We start from the raw sequence: 15,878 nt of genomic DNA, 5'->3' as shown, positions 1-15,878 counted from the left end.
AGAGACTCTAATGCCAGCTTAATGGCCTGAAATAATCAGGAAATGCTGAATGTTATTTAAATATAACTATAATAAGGTATTTTATTTTCTGGCTTTTTAGCAAACTGTAATCAGTTTACTCTGTCCGTTTTTTTAATTTGCTTGAATTTAGTCTCAGTTTTATACATACAGACAGACAGACAGACACATATCCACGCTCATTCATGTGAATATGCTCCCACACATATAACTGACACAAAGCTCCATGATGCCATAGTTATGAAATACATGCTCATGCTCGTATTAATAAATGCAAAAACATACATACATAGCATACACAGATGGCCGTATGTACCGCATACCCACTCATTGAAACCATTTCACCCTATACACAAACACACACTAAACATTCATACAGAAGTATGTAGCATGACAAGCTCTTGATCACTATGACCTGTAGAGGTCCCTGTAGCTCCACCGCCAGAGCCAAGTTCAACAGCAGATCTAAATGAAGTGCATGATCAACACTGACTCCACTGAGCTCTCCTTTTTATGAGTAGAACTTTTTGTACACTAAGATATTGCTGCACTGATATCCAGTAGGAAATGGTTTGACCAAAATCCTCCTTTGAATGAGTTCAACTGTAGAAATGTTAAAGCTGTAAACATATTTCTCTCTTAGTATATGGAATCAAGAGGTTCTCTAGTGCAGAATAATCAAAGTAGTTTGATACAAAATTGCAGTTTTCAGTTTAATTACAACTGTAGGATTGAGCCAAAGTCTTCCAAGCATTGTGCTAATTTACTCTAAGTTTGATGTGGTATTTGAAGTGTCTGAGACAACACACAGCGTATCATAGTACAGCTGTGGCTCTGATTAATTCTAAATTACACAGTGAGGTAATAGCAATGTCTAGTGGGTTTGTGTGCGGGAGCAGCATGAATGGACCATACAGTAGTTAACTTGATCAGACCCTTCACAAATTGATTGGCTTTACAGCCTCCCACTGACTGACACCGACCAGCCAGTTTGCACAGAAGGGAGCTCTGCTGGATCGATGGCCTGTTGGACAGCAGTGGATGAGGCTGCTTTACTGGGTCTGTGTAGGTTTCTGTAGGCTCTCTGATCAATATGATTAGACTTGGCCATCATTCTTCTGATGATCAGTTGAAGCATGAAATTTCTACCGGTCTGGAAGTGATGCAACAGGTCACCATAAAAAGCTCAGCGTGTGATTTCTTGAAAACGTGTGTAGCTTAAGTCTGTGATGTAACTCACATGGCACTGTCATTGTTATATCAGCATACTTGTGCATGTTACATACCGTTTAGTATCTGCCCACAAGGAAAGATAGCCTGTGCTATTGAGGAAGGTTTTATGCATCTAATTGAGAGTGAAAGGCTTTGGAAGCCATTAAACAAAGAAACTCCTTTCACATTTGTGAATATAACTGAACAGTGGTCATGTTTTTATGATGTTTTGCTGTGTGGTATTTCATCTATTGACCTAGAATATCATAAAGCAACTGTGTTTAATGGTCATACCATGGAAGTAGGCTGTAGAAATCTATTTGTGGGTTGGTGCACACCCATGTCATGCCACTAAAGCCCATAGGCACACACAGAGGTTTGTGGCAGAGCAAAGTAGACCCATTGAGTGTGTGTGTTTAGGGAGCTGACCTTGAGCAGCTGTGTTTTCATAGGTGTGTGTATGCACTTGAATCCGTGTGCGTGTGTCTCGTGCCTTGCAGCCCAAAGAGTTCTCTGTCTGGTCTCCAGACTTGTTCACACCAGATGTTGAGGAAGGAAATTCAAGAGGCTTCTTGAAAGTAGCCCTGTTGCGACCGAAAGCAGCTGCAGGGTTCCAGCAGCAGACACTGACTGAAGTGTGAATGGGAGAAAGAGAGGAGGCCGGCTGGAATGCAGCTAAATGCCCTTCATGTGGGTGGTACTGCTGAGATCTTCTCTATGGGGGAGTGAGTATGAGCATTGGTCTCTGAATGAGTTTAGCATGAGCATTGGGAGGAGATGCAACAACAGCAAAAATGTCATTGGGAGTAGTTTTCATCTACATGTGCGTTCACTAAATAGAAACTGATTATGATGAGCCATATTACCATTATATTTAGTCTTCACACCACGCAGAAAACAAGAAAAACAATCCCAATTTAAGATGCTTTACAATAAGTGTGTATATGTAAAACATGTAGTAATTTGGAATTCTTTTTAATGTAATACATTAGAAATACATGTGGAACAAGGCATTAGGTATTGTACAAAATGTTTTATTGATTATTAGCTTCCATTAACAATGACACTACTGACACTGTAACTTGTTGACGATGTTTGAGCTTGTTTAAACTGCCTGCTACTGACAGTCCCATATAGCTGTGTCACACCGGATCACATCAAAACTCAGATTTATTCTGGGAATAAATCAATCATTCGTAGAATATGTGGTAGGGGCTCTTGATATGTCCCTCCCTGCTTCACAGAAGCAGGTGTTATGGTTGTTTGAATGTGAAACAGACTAAAGTGTGGGTGTTTATTTGCCAACAACTGGCTCAGCAAGTAAGCTTCAGCCTGAGATTCAACCCAAAACACTAAGAACTTTACTTCTACACCCTGACCTTAAGTCACTTAACGCTCAAAAACACTTAACAACTCTTGCATAGTATGTTATTGAAGTGTCCACTGAGGCTCAAAATATAGTTGTAGCGGCTCTGTTTATCTCAAAATGACATAAGGCACTTTGCAACAGTAAGATTTTTCCATCTCGACTGAGATGCAGCAGCTCACGCCGGGCTCGTCTGTTTTTGTCTTCACTTTTATTTTAATAACCCTACATGTCTTGTCAGCAAATGTTAAATCTCTCCTCTTTCTCCACACACGCTGGCCCACTAACCCAGCTATCAGCAATCCCTATGTGACTGGCTTCCTGCTGTTGGCTGTCCTGTGTGCTTCAGCACGTAAACAGCGGACATGCATGAACTGTTTGGCTGCAGCACGTGAGGAGACTGCTGATGCTTGCACATAAATAATAGTGTAAGGCAAGAAAAAATTACTTTTTTTGGCACTGAATAACTGGCATAATTGTACATATTTAAGTTGCCAGATTAGTGTTACTTGGTCAGCTGCGAATGAGAAGAAGTGGCGTGATTGATAGTGATGAGGAATGAAGTTGCTTGATAAGAAGGCATTGATTCAGCGAGAAAATGATGAAGGGAGTTAGGGTGTCTTGATAATCTCATATTTCTCTTTCTACCTTTCTTTCGCTTTATCTGTTTCTGAACAAAGGCAAAAGAGGAAACACCCAGGGTGCAGGCTGAGGCTGGAACCAGCTAGATCAGACCGGTAGCTGTTAGAGAGGAGGAGGAGGAAATAGAGGGGGGGTGTTGCAGGGTGGAACAGAGGATGGAGAGGGAGTTGGGGGTAGAGGAGAAGGATGGGATAAAGGAGCCTGGAGGAGGGGAGAGGTGGAAGTTGTGTTTTGGACATGAGTCTAGATGGATAGTCTAGCAGACAACTAAGGCTCCATACCCTCAATGATGTAATGCATCAGGCAGATTCTATTTTTAGCCACACTGGTACATTTAGCTACCAGTGAGCACACAGGGCTATCGATTAGCAGCAAAACACACTGGGAGGATGAGAGCTGCAACCAGCAGCAGCACAAAGTAACTGCACCAACATTTTAGTAGTTTCCTGTGTGCAGATTGCTTTTGCAGCATATATCTTCTTTATTATACCTTATAAGCAAACAGTCGTGCCCTTTAATTGGTGCAGGCAGCTTTATTCAGGTTTTTACGGTATGGTGCTTCTAATGCTTCTTACATGTTTCTGTTCTCTTGAGATTTAATTTTGGCTAAGGCCACCTTCTTTATCATTTACTGCTGCTGAGCTATGGTTGGAAAATAAGCTATTTCTTTCTTTCAGACCTGTTTATCATATCAAAGGGAGGTTGAATCTTGTCTAAAGAACAGTCGATCTGGAACAAAAACAACAACAAAAAACGTGAACTGCCAGTCTCCTGGGTGCTTCAGGGACACAAAACATAGGGGAGGTCTCTGATTGGACACATAGCCTAGGAGAAGGACCAGTAATTCAGGCTTAAAGCCATGGGCCTGATGACAAGGCCACAAAAACATTCTGCAGAAGAAAAGCTGCTTTGTTTTTCAACTTTTTATATGTATTCTCAAAGACCTTGTCATGGCCTGTGTCTCCTACAGTAATATCTCCTTATGACATAATGTCTTACTTTCTCTCCCTCATGTGCTCTCGGGTAATTTCCTGGGTGTTGTGGACAAAATCACATGTGAGTGAGACAGCATCTTTATATGTAATCTTTGCACAACAGGGCAATAACTTAGTTGTATTCAGGCATAATGTGTGTTGGCTCTGGTGGTTCCTGTTTTTCCAGACACGAAAGCACGCACATAACAAACAATGCACTGACATGACTTGTAATTTGAGTCCTGCTGCACCTCACAGTCTGCTTTTAGGGCTATAAGGCATGAGGGTTTAATCAGGTCAGGTCCTGGTGATTTCACAAAGGAGAAGGAGGCTTGAGGACAAAGGACAGAGCAGTAGATAGGGCTCTAATAAACCCACACCTGTCACCTACCCACCATTCTAACCTGTAGCAGGTCATAATTACTACAGTGCTAAAATATACCAATTTTATTTTCACAGTTGACTGGACAATGGCCACATATGTAACTGTTACCTCCATACCTACTTAATCTCAACTAAGAAGCCTCTACAAAGGTCCATATAACACTTGCTTGAATTATAGCAATCTCTTTACGTGTCGTCTCTTCAGTGAGATTCAAGTAACAGGTATAGGAATTACGCAATCAAAGAACAAATGGATGTAGTTTGGGTTTTTGTCCAAGATAGCCCCTCCATCCTCACAGGTAACTATACTATATATAACAGAGGCAGTTGCTTAATTGTTCCAGCAGAGTAAATTAGGTGTTTGCATGTCAGTACTGATAATGTATAAAAACACTGACAATTGCCCTGAGGATCAGTCTGCTCTGTCATGAAACCGTATTGATTCCCTTTTCCCCCATACCACTTCCCCCTCTTCTGTTTTACTCTGTGTGTTTCGTGCCATTTAGCATTCCTAGTGTTAGAAATTCAGTTTGTTTGTCCTAAATGTAATTAGTTCCCTATAGTGCCCCTTATCTCTGTCACACCCTATTTCTCATGCTAGTTTCAGAATAGAGATTGTCTTCGCTGGTGTAGTTTCATTGCATGTTCTAGTTTATGCCAGGCTCAGATTACAGGATGTCTGGCATTATTTCTTCCTCCAAGGATCCGAAGATCTGTTTCCTGTGTTTATTTGGAGGCTTGTTTTTAGCCTCCAATGTAAATTGGTTCCCGTGACAGCCAGTGTTTCTAGGCAGATAACGCTACCCTTCAATACACATTGCCCCAGTTAATGGCAACAGCAGTCTTACTTGTCTATTTACAGAAAACATAATGGCTCAGTTGAAAAAGTTCACTCAGACCTACACTGCACAGTGTATATGTGTCTATACAGCCTCCCCTTCAATGTTACATAAAAGAAAATAAGCCATGTAGAAACACCGTATGTACTTTAGTGGTTCAGATCTTTTTACAGTTTAATGCCCTGACCTGTTATTTTAGTCATATGGCATGAAGTATGATATGTTGGCCAGACCCTTATTATGTAGTTGACACAAAAGCAATAAAAGGTTAGATCAAGTTCCTGTCAGTGTGTTTGTGTTGCGTGTGTACCAGTCATTACTTAATTTAGGGTCTTTTGAAAATGCAGATGCTAGCTCTAATGAAATCAAATCTTTATGGTACACACCTTGTTACCTGTTGACTCACGCAGACTGGTTCACCATACCTGTTTACCTGGTTTCAATCCTTGACCTGAGCCAGGTAGTTCCTAGCTCAGCTCCATGGAGGACACAAACACATTGGCACATAAACATGTTGTGGGCAGCCACCGGTCTGTTCACACCACTGCTTGCACGCACTCTTTTCAGCCCTTTGCCCTCCTTCCCTATAAGGTCATTTCTCATAACCTGTTATGTCATCGTTTCAACTCAGGTCAGTAGTTTCAGTGGTTCAATGGTTATCCCTGTGGCTATTAGGGTTTGTCACGAAAGGCTACATTAAATTTGTGCCGGTTTGTTGCTCAAAGCTGTGGCATGTTAAGACTTGTGTTACTAGTGTTTGATTTTTGACGATATTGTCGCATTTGCTGTAGATCCAACCAAATATCGTTTAAATCACCCCAAATAATCATTAACAAGGATGAGATGAGCCAAAGTGATCCACAGGCCCCTAACGCACCCCCTGATAATATATCACACTCCACTTCCATGTGTGCCCTTGGTGCACACAGCCACAAAAATACCTAAAGGGCGCTGCCACTCCCTTTGTGCATGCCCCACTCTTGACTGTGCCCCACGCTTGATTTCACAAAATTAAATCCTTTTGTGTTAAACAAACATGCGTGTCTGTACTGCATGTTCGCTTATGATTATGTGTCTAGCGTCCTGCAGTTGATTTAGCATTTCTCGCTTGGTAGTTCCCCATTGTTTTGCTTTTGAGAGGATGGATGGTGTGTCATACTGTGCCTTTGGCCAGATGAAGCTAACTCTCTGCCAAAAACACACAACCCCGCCGCATAATCTTTGTTCCCATAAGCTACCTGAACAGCTTCTCCACTCAGGCACGATTCCAGGCAGTTCAGGCACGAGTTTCCTTCCTCTTCCATCCCTCCCACTCACACCCTGCAGGGCTTGGAGCATGGATGGGAAACTGACTCATGATTCTTATTTCTTTTTTAAAAAGGCCATGACTTTTCCCCTTACTCAACAGGAGGATGCAGGCAGGGTTAGTAAGAGCTGGAAAATCCAGGAGTGTTTTTTTAGGATTTTCCCTATGGGTGTGCAAAATGTAAGAAAATAGGACAGAGGGGAAAAAAGACTTGAAGAGAAAGCCTGTAGAGAAGCAGGCCATAGAGACTGCCTTGCTAAGCAAATTAGCCAAAACAAGGTGGTACCAACAGAATACATTAGCTTGTTTTGGAGACATAAAGAACTCACCTCATCTGTCTTCAGAATCATGTGCTTGGCTTTTCTTAAGTCATATTAAATGACTCTTGAGGTAACAGATGTGATTACTGTATGTGTAGGATAAAGAGACACAGAGCTGTTACGACACTATTTACACACATACACAACAAAATATACTCAGTGTTAAGCAGATTTTTTCTAACCTGAAGCTGTGTCTGCTACTATGTCCCTGAATGCTCAGTGTCATGAATATAATGTAAGTAACATTTGACACCAGGTTACCACATCCATCGTCTCCTGCTCTCTTCCATTCACTGTCTCTGGTCCATGGCACTGGCAGAAGGCCGACAAGCTGCAGGTTATGTAACAGTCGTCCGGCTGCATTGGCACCATTCTCTGTCAGTGCTTGAGGTTAATGAAGCTTTCTGATGGACAGCAGAGCAGCAGGATTTTCTGCTGCCCTCATGGGTTTTCCACCTCCAATGTTACAAATTGAATTTTGGCCCTGATGCGTTCCCACCTACAAAACTCTCTCTCTCTCTCACACGCACACACACACACACACACACACACACTAACCACAAACTGTTTTCTGCTGTGATTCTGCATTGCCCTTTATTCCGTTATTTAGAGAAGTGTTACACCCAAGTGGAAGTTCTTATTCTTATGAAAGGAACATATTGGTGGTTTAAATTTTGTTGATGTTTTTATTTTTGCTCCTGCCTGTATAGCTTGCTGCATGGTGATGTAACAGGTCTGCAGGATAGGATGCCCTGCTTAAGTAGGGGGGCTATCTGAATCCTTCTGTCTCCTTTAAAAATGAATATGTATAGGAATATATATATATATAATGTATATGTACTATGAAATAAGCAATAAATTGCCTCATGCGCAATATGACCGGCTGACACTGCAAGGCCTACTGCACCTGTGTGTATCGCATTGTCACCATGCTCTCTAGAAAGAGCAAATTATGTTCATGCAGTGATTCCCATAAAAGCCTGCTGCTGCTGCTGCTGCTGCTGCTGCTGCTTCCTAGGCGATAGGATGAAAGGCTCATTTACACACAATGGTAATGGTGATATTAAAGTTGTCTTTTTCACTCTTTCTCTACAGATGTGTTTCCTGGTGTCAGCTTTCCATGGCCGAATGTTTTCAGAGGACAGCTGTGCCACTCTGGCGCTCTTCTCTCACTATTTCCACCTCAGTCAGTTCTTTTGGATGCTCATCCAGGTAACAGCAAGAAGAAGCAACACTGGACACCCTTGACTCTACATAGCAACTAATAAACGTACCCTACTTATTGCATTAAACCAATTGTTTTTGCAGTAATTGTTGCCATACAGCTAAACCTTATTATATTGTTAATATGTCACTGTAGTGTTTTGCAGTTAATCTGAACATCACTTTTGTTATCAGATATGATTATATAATATAATATATATATATGGGCCCTATAAGTAAAACCCCCTTTTCTTCTTTTTCTTATTTTCCTCATGACTTGGCATCAACAGGTTTCCTATTCTTTCTTTTGTCTTTTGTTCCTTACATAAAGCATGTGTTTTTTACGTAATAACTAGTGAAACTTAATTCCCCCACTACGTGGGCTTAGGCAGGTTTTGATTGGGGGTAAGATGAATGTACCAGAAAGCTGCATGACATGATCTTTGACCCTGGACTGGTACCACTTAGTAACACCTCTCCCCCTCCTTCTTGACCATCTGCCCTCTGTTTCTTTCTTTATTTCTTTTTTCTTGTCTTTTTCTTTTTTATAGAACTGCCAAGAACAAAGCCTGGCAGGCAAAGTCCCACCTTGCAGCTTAACATGTGCACATGATGAAGATATTAAGGCTAGATTTATACTTCATTGCTGCTTAAACACCAAAATACTGCACTTATTAATCTGTTAATGTTTATACAATTAAATACATCAGATGTATGCCACACACAAAGCCAAAAAAGATTATGATTTTTAGGTGCAGTGTAAATCTCGCCTAAGACCATTTTAATCCTTCAGAGAGACTATATATGACTTGGCCTGCTGATAGAGCACAGGAATGTGGTAAACATGGGCCGGAATACATCTGGCTCTAGGGAGGAACGCTGCCCCAGGGATAGACCCTTTACCTCAGCTGATCTGCCTCCAAATCCTGCCCTGCAGTGAAACAATTACTTTAAAATAACTCCTTGTACATTTGTTTAGGATTTTGACAACTTAAAAATACACTGACCTTAACTAGGACAGCATGGTTTAGTTTTTAGAACGGACTGCAAACCAACTTATATTCACTGGGTTGTGGCTGACTGTGTTGTGAAAACAGTAATGAAAGCTCAGGCCCAAATAATATTTCACATTTTAAGGTGGAAAATGGGATCCATTGTCATCATGACTCAAAATCTCATAAAACTGTCATTCTGTGTCCAACCATGATTTAGATATTAAGAATGTGTACAAGTAATTTAGGCTGGGTTAAAATGAGGTCCACCACATAAATATGGGAAGCAGACCAGTATACTGAGGAGACCTGTCCCCAAGTGAACTTTCTTATGTAACTTTTTTTCCATCACGGCTCAATTTTTTTTCCAACTTGTGACGTTTGTAAGTGAACGTAATTGTTGTTTATGTGGTGGATATAATCTTCCCTGGCACATACGTTATTATTGATGGAGTATTATGAGATTAGACCTTTGAATAAGATGGATGTATGCAGTGTTTTTGTCACATCAAAATGTTTAACAGACGCCCTCTGAGATATCTTAAGGGATAAAGGTTCACACCAAAGGCTTTCTCTTGGCTTATGAAGTGTTAGAATTTGGATGACGAAAATTGGCAGTGAGATAAAATGTGTTTTGACGTTAAAGTGGGTTTGACACAGTGTAATGGTTGTAGTAAGTTGTACAATGGAAGTAATTAGTATGGTAGTAGAGCTGATACGGTCTAATGGAGAAAACCTAAACCATGATTTACCCCAGAAGGAGTTCAAATAGGAGGATAAATGTAGCGTTGAAAAGAAAAAAAATCACTTAGGATTTTCAGTTTTTTATTCAGTCATTCACTCACTCGGTCACTCACTCACACACTGACTCACTTACATAGATTTACTTTTTCTTACATTACCCATGTTCTGTAACACCCCTGCCAGAAAGGTCCTCATTTCTTTATTGTCAGCAACAATAGTAGCTGACAATGAAAATACTGCTGCAACTCTGGATTTCATTGATGTGCAGCACTAGAACCCATCTGTCCTCACCGACGTCTCAGTATCGACCCCAGTGTTGTGTCACCACAAATTTCCCCCCCCTATCAGGTAGCTGATTTCAGCTAAGTGGCTGATATGAGTGGGCGCCAGCAACCCATCTCAGACCATGAAGAAGACTTTAAATCAATAACTGCATTGTGTGTGGGTGTGTGTGGGTGAGGATGTGCACACCCAATAGTTGGTGAGGAGATTGTGCGCTGACTTAATGCCAAAAATCACTATTCAAGCCAGCTTTTTCTTGACTGCAGAGGCTTGCAGAGTCAACCTCAGCTCACTGAGAAACTGCATAATATTACATAACAATACTGTACAGCTCTGGCCTACAGTGTATTTCTACCCTGTTCCACTGTACTAGTTGTTAGTCAGACAAACAGCCAGTCAGGGTGCCAGTTTCACATTTTTGTAGTTAGGTAGTTAGTTGCTAGTAGACAAATGTATTCAATTTTGACCGTGTGTTTACCAGTGGCCATGTCGTCGGACATACGGTGCAACTGCTTCAATCACACTTGAAGGATCTGTTAACCCTTAATTACGATAAATGACTTACTTTCTGTGATATCCAGCAATGTAGATAGTTTCAGTTTTATTTGTCAAGCTGTTGAGATATTGTCTCTGAGTTTCTGCTGTCACCCTAATGCAGTCTAAATACAAAACAAAACCAAATGATTTGCATGTCTAGATACCACTATATGTCAGAAAAGTTGTTGTTTTTGTAATTTGGTTGATCCAACCTTTTAAACAGTCCATGCATGTGACAAAACCATAACCAATCATCAAGCCAGCTAGTCAGCAAGCATTTTGATTTGTATTCCAGTCATTTAACCTGGTAACCCATTGCTTTGTTCTTAGGCTACAGTATCAACAGACACTGCAGAGGCAACAGCTCAGCACAAAGTTACCCATAATCCTTTTATTGTACCTCAATAACTCCATCATGCTCACAGTCAAGGAAAGGTTCTTCAATCTACACCGACATCACGCTATTGTCTCAGCGCATTGCAGTCGAGCTGTTACACAACTGGACTGGTTGTGTAAGTAATTATACACTATGGTTATGATTGTGGGGGAGACGGAGGTTATCTAAGGGGGAGGTTAGCATCCCTTAACCTCCTGTCATTAGTTACGTCAGTGTTCACAGACAGATGGACAGCCATAACCACCCTCAGCTGTTATTCATGATAGCTGTTGAGCTGTTGCGTAAATGTTTATCTCTCTAAACTGAAGAAGGGACTTTTAATTGCTTTGCTTATAATTCCTAAATATTTGTTTCCTTTTTACATTAACGTTAAATCTTTATAGTCTCTAAAAAGTTTGGTCTAAATGAGGCTAGGTGGAGTAAAGGTCATCAATTTGTAGCACAGAAGTTGGAGAGTTACTGTGTTTTGCCTCTGAGCTTGACTTTAAAACTTAACCTTTGCAATTTGGTTTTCACTGGTGCAGTGGTTTAAAACTGTCTGAAATATATGCAATTGTCTGCTGAGGTCTTTACACAGGGATAAGACATTGTGTCTGTGTGTAACCAACAGGTGTTCAGAAAAGCTGCTTATGTAACAATGCAGGACTTAGTGTATCAGATGGATGTCACTATCAAAGCCTGCTAGATTACAAAGCAAACATAGCTATTGTGGGTGCAGTACAAATGTGATTGTATGTGTGCGTTTAGTACTTCACTCACAACGAAGATCAAATGTCCTCACAGGCAAAGAAAAAATAAATAATTTATGCCTTTCCTCACAACACTATTTGGCTCCTATAAGTTTAAGAGAAATATTAGTCTATTAAGGTGTCACTTGTGTAAGCACATAACTGTTTTTCTCCTACCAGTCCTTTACACAAGTTCTTTTCTCAAACTGTGCCCCCCAGGCGGTGAACTTCTGGCAAGTGCTGGTGATGAATGACGAGCACACAGACCGTCAATATCTGCTCTACTTCCTGTTGGGCTGGGGACTTCCTGCTCTGGTCATCATTGTCTTGGTCATCGTCTTGCTTGGCGGCTTTGGATGGACCATACACTCTGTATATGGACTGGTGCAAGGAGACGTGTGAGTGGACAGTGCAAAACACATGCATACACAAGTGGCCTTAAGAACTGATAACAACTGTAATTTGTTTTCATAAGAGTGTGTTTTTTAAACCAGCCTGAGTCAGTCGTAGTGACTTCAGTTTCTTTTTTAAACTTAGGTAAATTCCACTTCAGGCAAGAGTACAAACATAAAAAACACCTGAGCCAGTGACATCATGTGAGGAGGTAGCTTGCCCAATCAACTGATTGTTTCTCCCCATGTCAAAACCTTACCTTGGAGGTGGAGGCTGTCATACAGCAGGAAGCGAGAAACCTTAAATGACCCATATACTATGCGGCTGTGTGTGTGTGAGTGAGAGAGAGAGAACTAAAAATAACCGCTCATCATCTTGTCACGAATGAGGAGTTCTTTCCCAGCTTCTGTCCCATCAGGACAAGGGTGTTTATGTTGAAGTGTATGTGTGTGTTTGTGAGTGTGTGTGTAGTAATTGCAAAAGTAAACTTTCTACAGGGCAACGTATGTGCTTGAGTTGCCGTCTTTCGTGTGTGATCAAGGGTGCGTAACAGGGGAAGTCAAATAGTGATTAAGTTCGAACTCTTAAATCCCGTCCAAAATTAGCCAGTGGTCTTAGGTGTGGCTGTTATCCTTGGGGTCTCGTGTGAGTGCGTATTTCCTGTGGGTGGGTATATGTGAGACAGTGAGGGTATACATGAGCGATTCAAGGACACAGAAGAGTATTCAGTTCCCCTGGAAGCGTACCTTCCTCTTTGAGGCAGAGGACGATGAGGCAGAACAGGCCTTGTTTTCTCAGTTCAAGCTGTCTCAGTTTCACCATGCCTGTGTGTAAACAGGTGTCAAGCTCGGACTTTGCATCAGTGAGCATTTTTGTGTCATATATATTGTATTTGTGTTGTAATTGTATGTGTTTTTGTCATATAGTATATTCTAAAACCTTTTGTTTTCAACTTTCAGTATAAGGTCAAATATAGTACTTTTATAGTCTACAAGTAGATCCATGTTGGACTCGATAGCTACAGGAATATAGAAGTATGTCGCTCTGTTGGATTTCTCCAGAATCACATACCCCACCTTTAAATCACAGATCTCCATTTTTCTCCCTGTTTATGTCATGATTCCATATTTTTGTTATAGTCAAGTTTTTCCTTCATCCAGCTGGGTCTCACATTGTGTGGTTGAGAGCTCCTGGAACTGCTCTGTGGGTTTACTGTGGCACATACATTGTATGTCTATAAATTAAATAGTGACGTTTCTTAAATGTAACAGACCTGTCTTTAAATTCAAGTGTGAATAAAACAGAAACTGTGAACATAAAAGCAGACGAATAAATTATAATAGAGTCTCCTGTTCAGCTGCGTCATGTTTTGCCCCCTCCTGTTCTAATTTTAGATGTTGAGTATCATGTTGTTGTTTTAATGGCTAATTTAACATCTGGCAAAGGAACAACAGTTGAAAATGAGCCTTTTGTAAAGCACTGTACATTGATGTTGATCAATGTGCATTGTGAAAACACCTGAAATATATAAATAAATAATTAATAGATAATTATTAGGCAGGTTTATTGATATTTAACTATCTAAATGTTTTTTTTTATTGTATGATATAGATAGAAAATGAGATATATAGATAGAATACTTACAATGTTGGCACACTTGTATTTATTGAATTTCATGTCAGTTACAGTATTTAGTCCTCTCTCACTTATTATTACCATTCTATTAGGTGTTCCTTAAACAAGGCCCTGTACTTCAGTGACCCACAACCTCTACGACCTATAAAAAAGAAAATCCCAGCAGCATTTCAATGGAAATCCCCCCATAAAAGGCATTGCTCACTTTATTTCTTCTTTCTCAAACCATGATGTTGGTGAAATGGGACCCTTGGTAATGTTGTCTATATTCACTACATTTCACATTCCTCTCACAAGGCCACAGCGGTACAAATATCCATATTCCAGTGTGTTTGCAATCTCATAGTCAGGCTGTCTTGCTGGGACAGGGTGATGCAATGCTTTATTTGGCATACCTCATGTTGTGTTATGACTAGCATAACCACAATTATTTCTCTGCGATTTCTCAAGTCTGCGGTGAGTCTCAAGTCTGCTATCTGTTTTACATGCTCCCACCAAACCAGGGGCTGAGCTTGTTGTGTGAAAAGGACAAAGTCACACAAGTGTTCTGATAGTTGTTTGGCAGTTACAGTTTATATGAGGATGTTGACTTTCCCAGAGAAAAATCATTCACTTATGAGATTTCCCAGGAAAACAACATAGAGACAGACAAATAGATAAAAACTAGACAAATTGTAGGGATAAGTTACTTGATCGTATTTTTTTAAAACAGGAAGCTTTAATAAAGAATTCCACTTTTTCAAGAAGTAAGCTTTCTTTTGACCTTTTATTATTTCTCTTAAGCCTGAAATCCAGTTTGTCCCCAAATAAATTCAAAAGTCTTTCCTTCGGCTGTTAGGCTGGATCAGCAGATGAACTCACATAACCACTCCACGTTTATCTCCCTTTCAAAGCAGGAAACAAATGTAACGTGTTGTTTGTGCTTTGCAATGTTCTCTCATCCTTTAAATAGAAAAACACTTTTAAGCGTCTTTGGCCTTAGATATTATCCCGCTGTAGCTGCAGGGGGACCTGGTTGTTCAGAAGATTTAAAAACATACGTATTTTGCTGCTGAGGGCAAAAGCTGCTGTTGAGCAAGAGTGTTGTGAGACTCAGAGGTCTCACAGGCCAGATCCTGTTTGTGAAACTTGAAGGAACAAGGGCTTAACTTGAGTAAATGTGAGCAATATATGCATGTAATATGTTTCTGTTTTCTAGGGCTTACCTTTGAGCAGGACACACTCTTTACTTAATGCTTTTTAGCACAACTTCCACCACTCTGTCTTTCCATTTCTCTTCTTTTCAAGTACATTCTGCTTCTTTCTACATACGCTGAAACAAAACTAATCACTCACATTTCTGAATGACCCTCCTCTAGATGCTTCATCCCGAACATCTACGCAGCTCTGTGCACGGCGGTGCTGGTGCCACTCATCTGTCTGGTTGCGGTGGTGGTCGTATTCATCCACGCCTACCAGGTTACTCAGCAGTGGAAGAACTACGACGACATTTACCGCGGGCGAACCAACAGCACAGGTACCCAACAAACCTCCAAATACATAAACGTATACACAAACACTCCAATAAATGTTGTCATACATAAGCACGGATTATGTGCACTCTTGTGCTTCTACTTTAAAAGGCAAAAATATGTGTGCACATAAAAAGATAAAGTTGCTTACGTGCACAATCACGCAATTTTTCACTCTGCACACATAACACCACAAAAACAAATAACCTGCTGCCAGGATGCCCTCAGGAACTAGACTGCATCCACCCCTATTTTTGTCTAAAGGTTTCAGCCTCTATTTTTGCTCAGCTTACAGGCTCTGTCTCTGTTTGGTCTGTGTATACCAAATGGATTCATGAGACAGGAACAAAACATTAGCAATACCTGCTTTTCCGACTGAAATAATAATAATGCTG

At 40.7% G+C, this 15,878-nt stretch overlaps 1 protein-coding gene across 1 annotated transcript; it reads left to right on the top strand.

Annotated features, from left to right (window-relative positions):
• Positions 1 to 1,628: 1,628 nt before the first annotated feature.
• Positions 1,629 to 15,566, top strand: LOC119884102 (adhesion G-protein coupled receptor V1-like; the record flags this gene model as incomplete). The annotated part of the gene is made up of 4 exons (XM_038694573.1): positions 1,629 to 1,955; positions 8,157 to 8,273; positions 12,164 to 12,342; positions 15,331 to 15,566. Coding segments are annotated over exons 2-4 (532 nt in total), but the record flags the coding sequence as incomplete, so codon positions are not given.
• Positions 15,567 to 15,878: the final 312 nt, after the last annotated feature.

This window comes from Micropterus salmoides, unplaced genomic scaffold, assembly GCF_014851395.1.
Source record: "Micropterus salmoides isolate LMB-PRFRI ecotype aquatic unplaced genomic scaffold, ASM1485139v1 Ms_hic_scaffold_3183, whole genome shotgun sequence".
Taxonomy (NCBI): domain Eukaryota; kingdom Metazoa; phylum Chordata; class Actinopteri; order Centrarchiformes; family Centrarchidae; genus Micropterus; species Micropterus salmoides.
The sequence above is the reverse complement of the archived record's forward strand: the minus strand, read 5'-3'. Positions and strand labels throughout refer to the sequence as shown.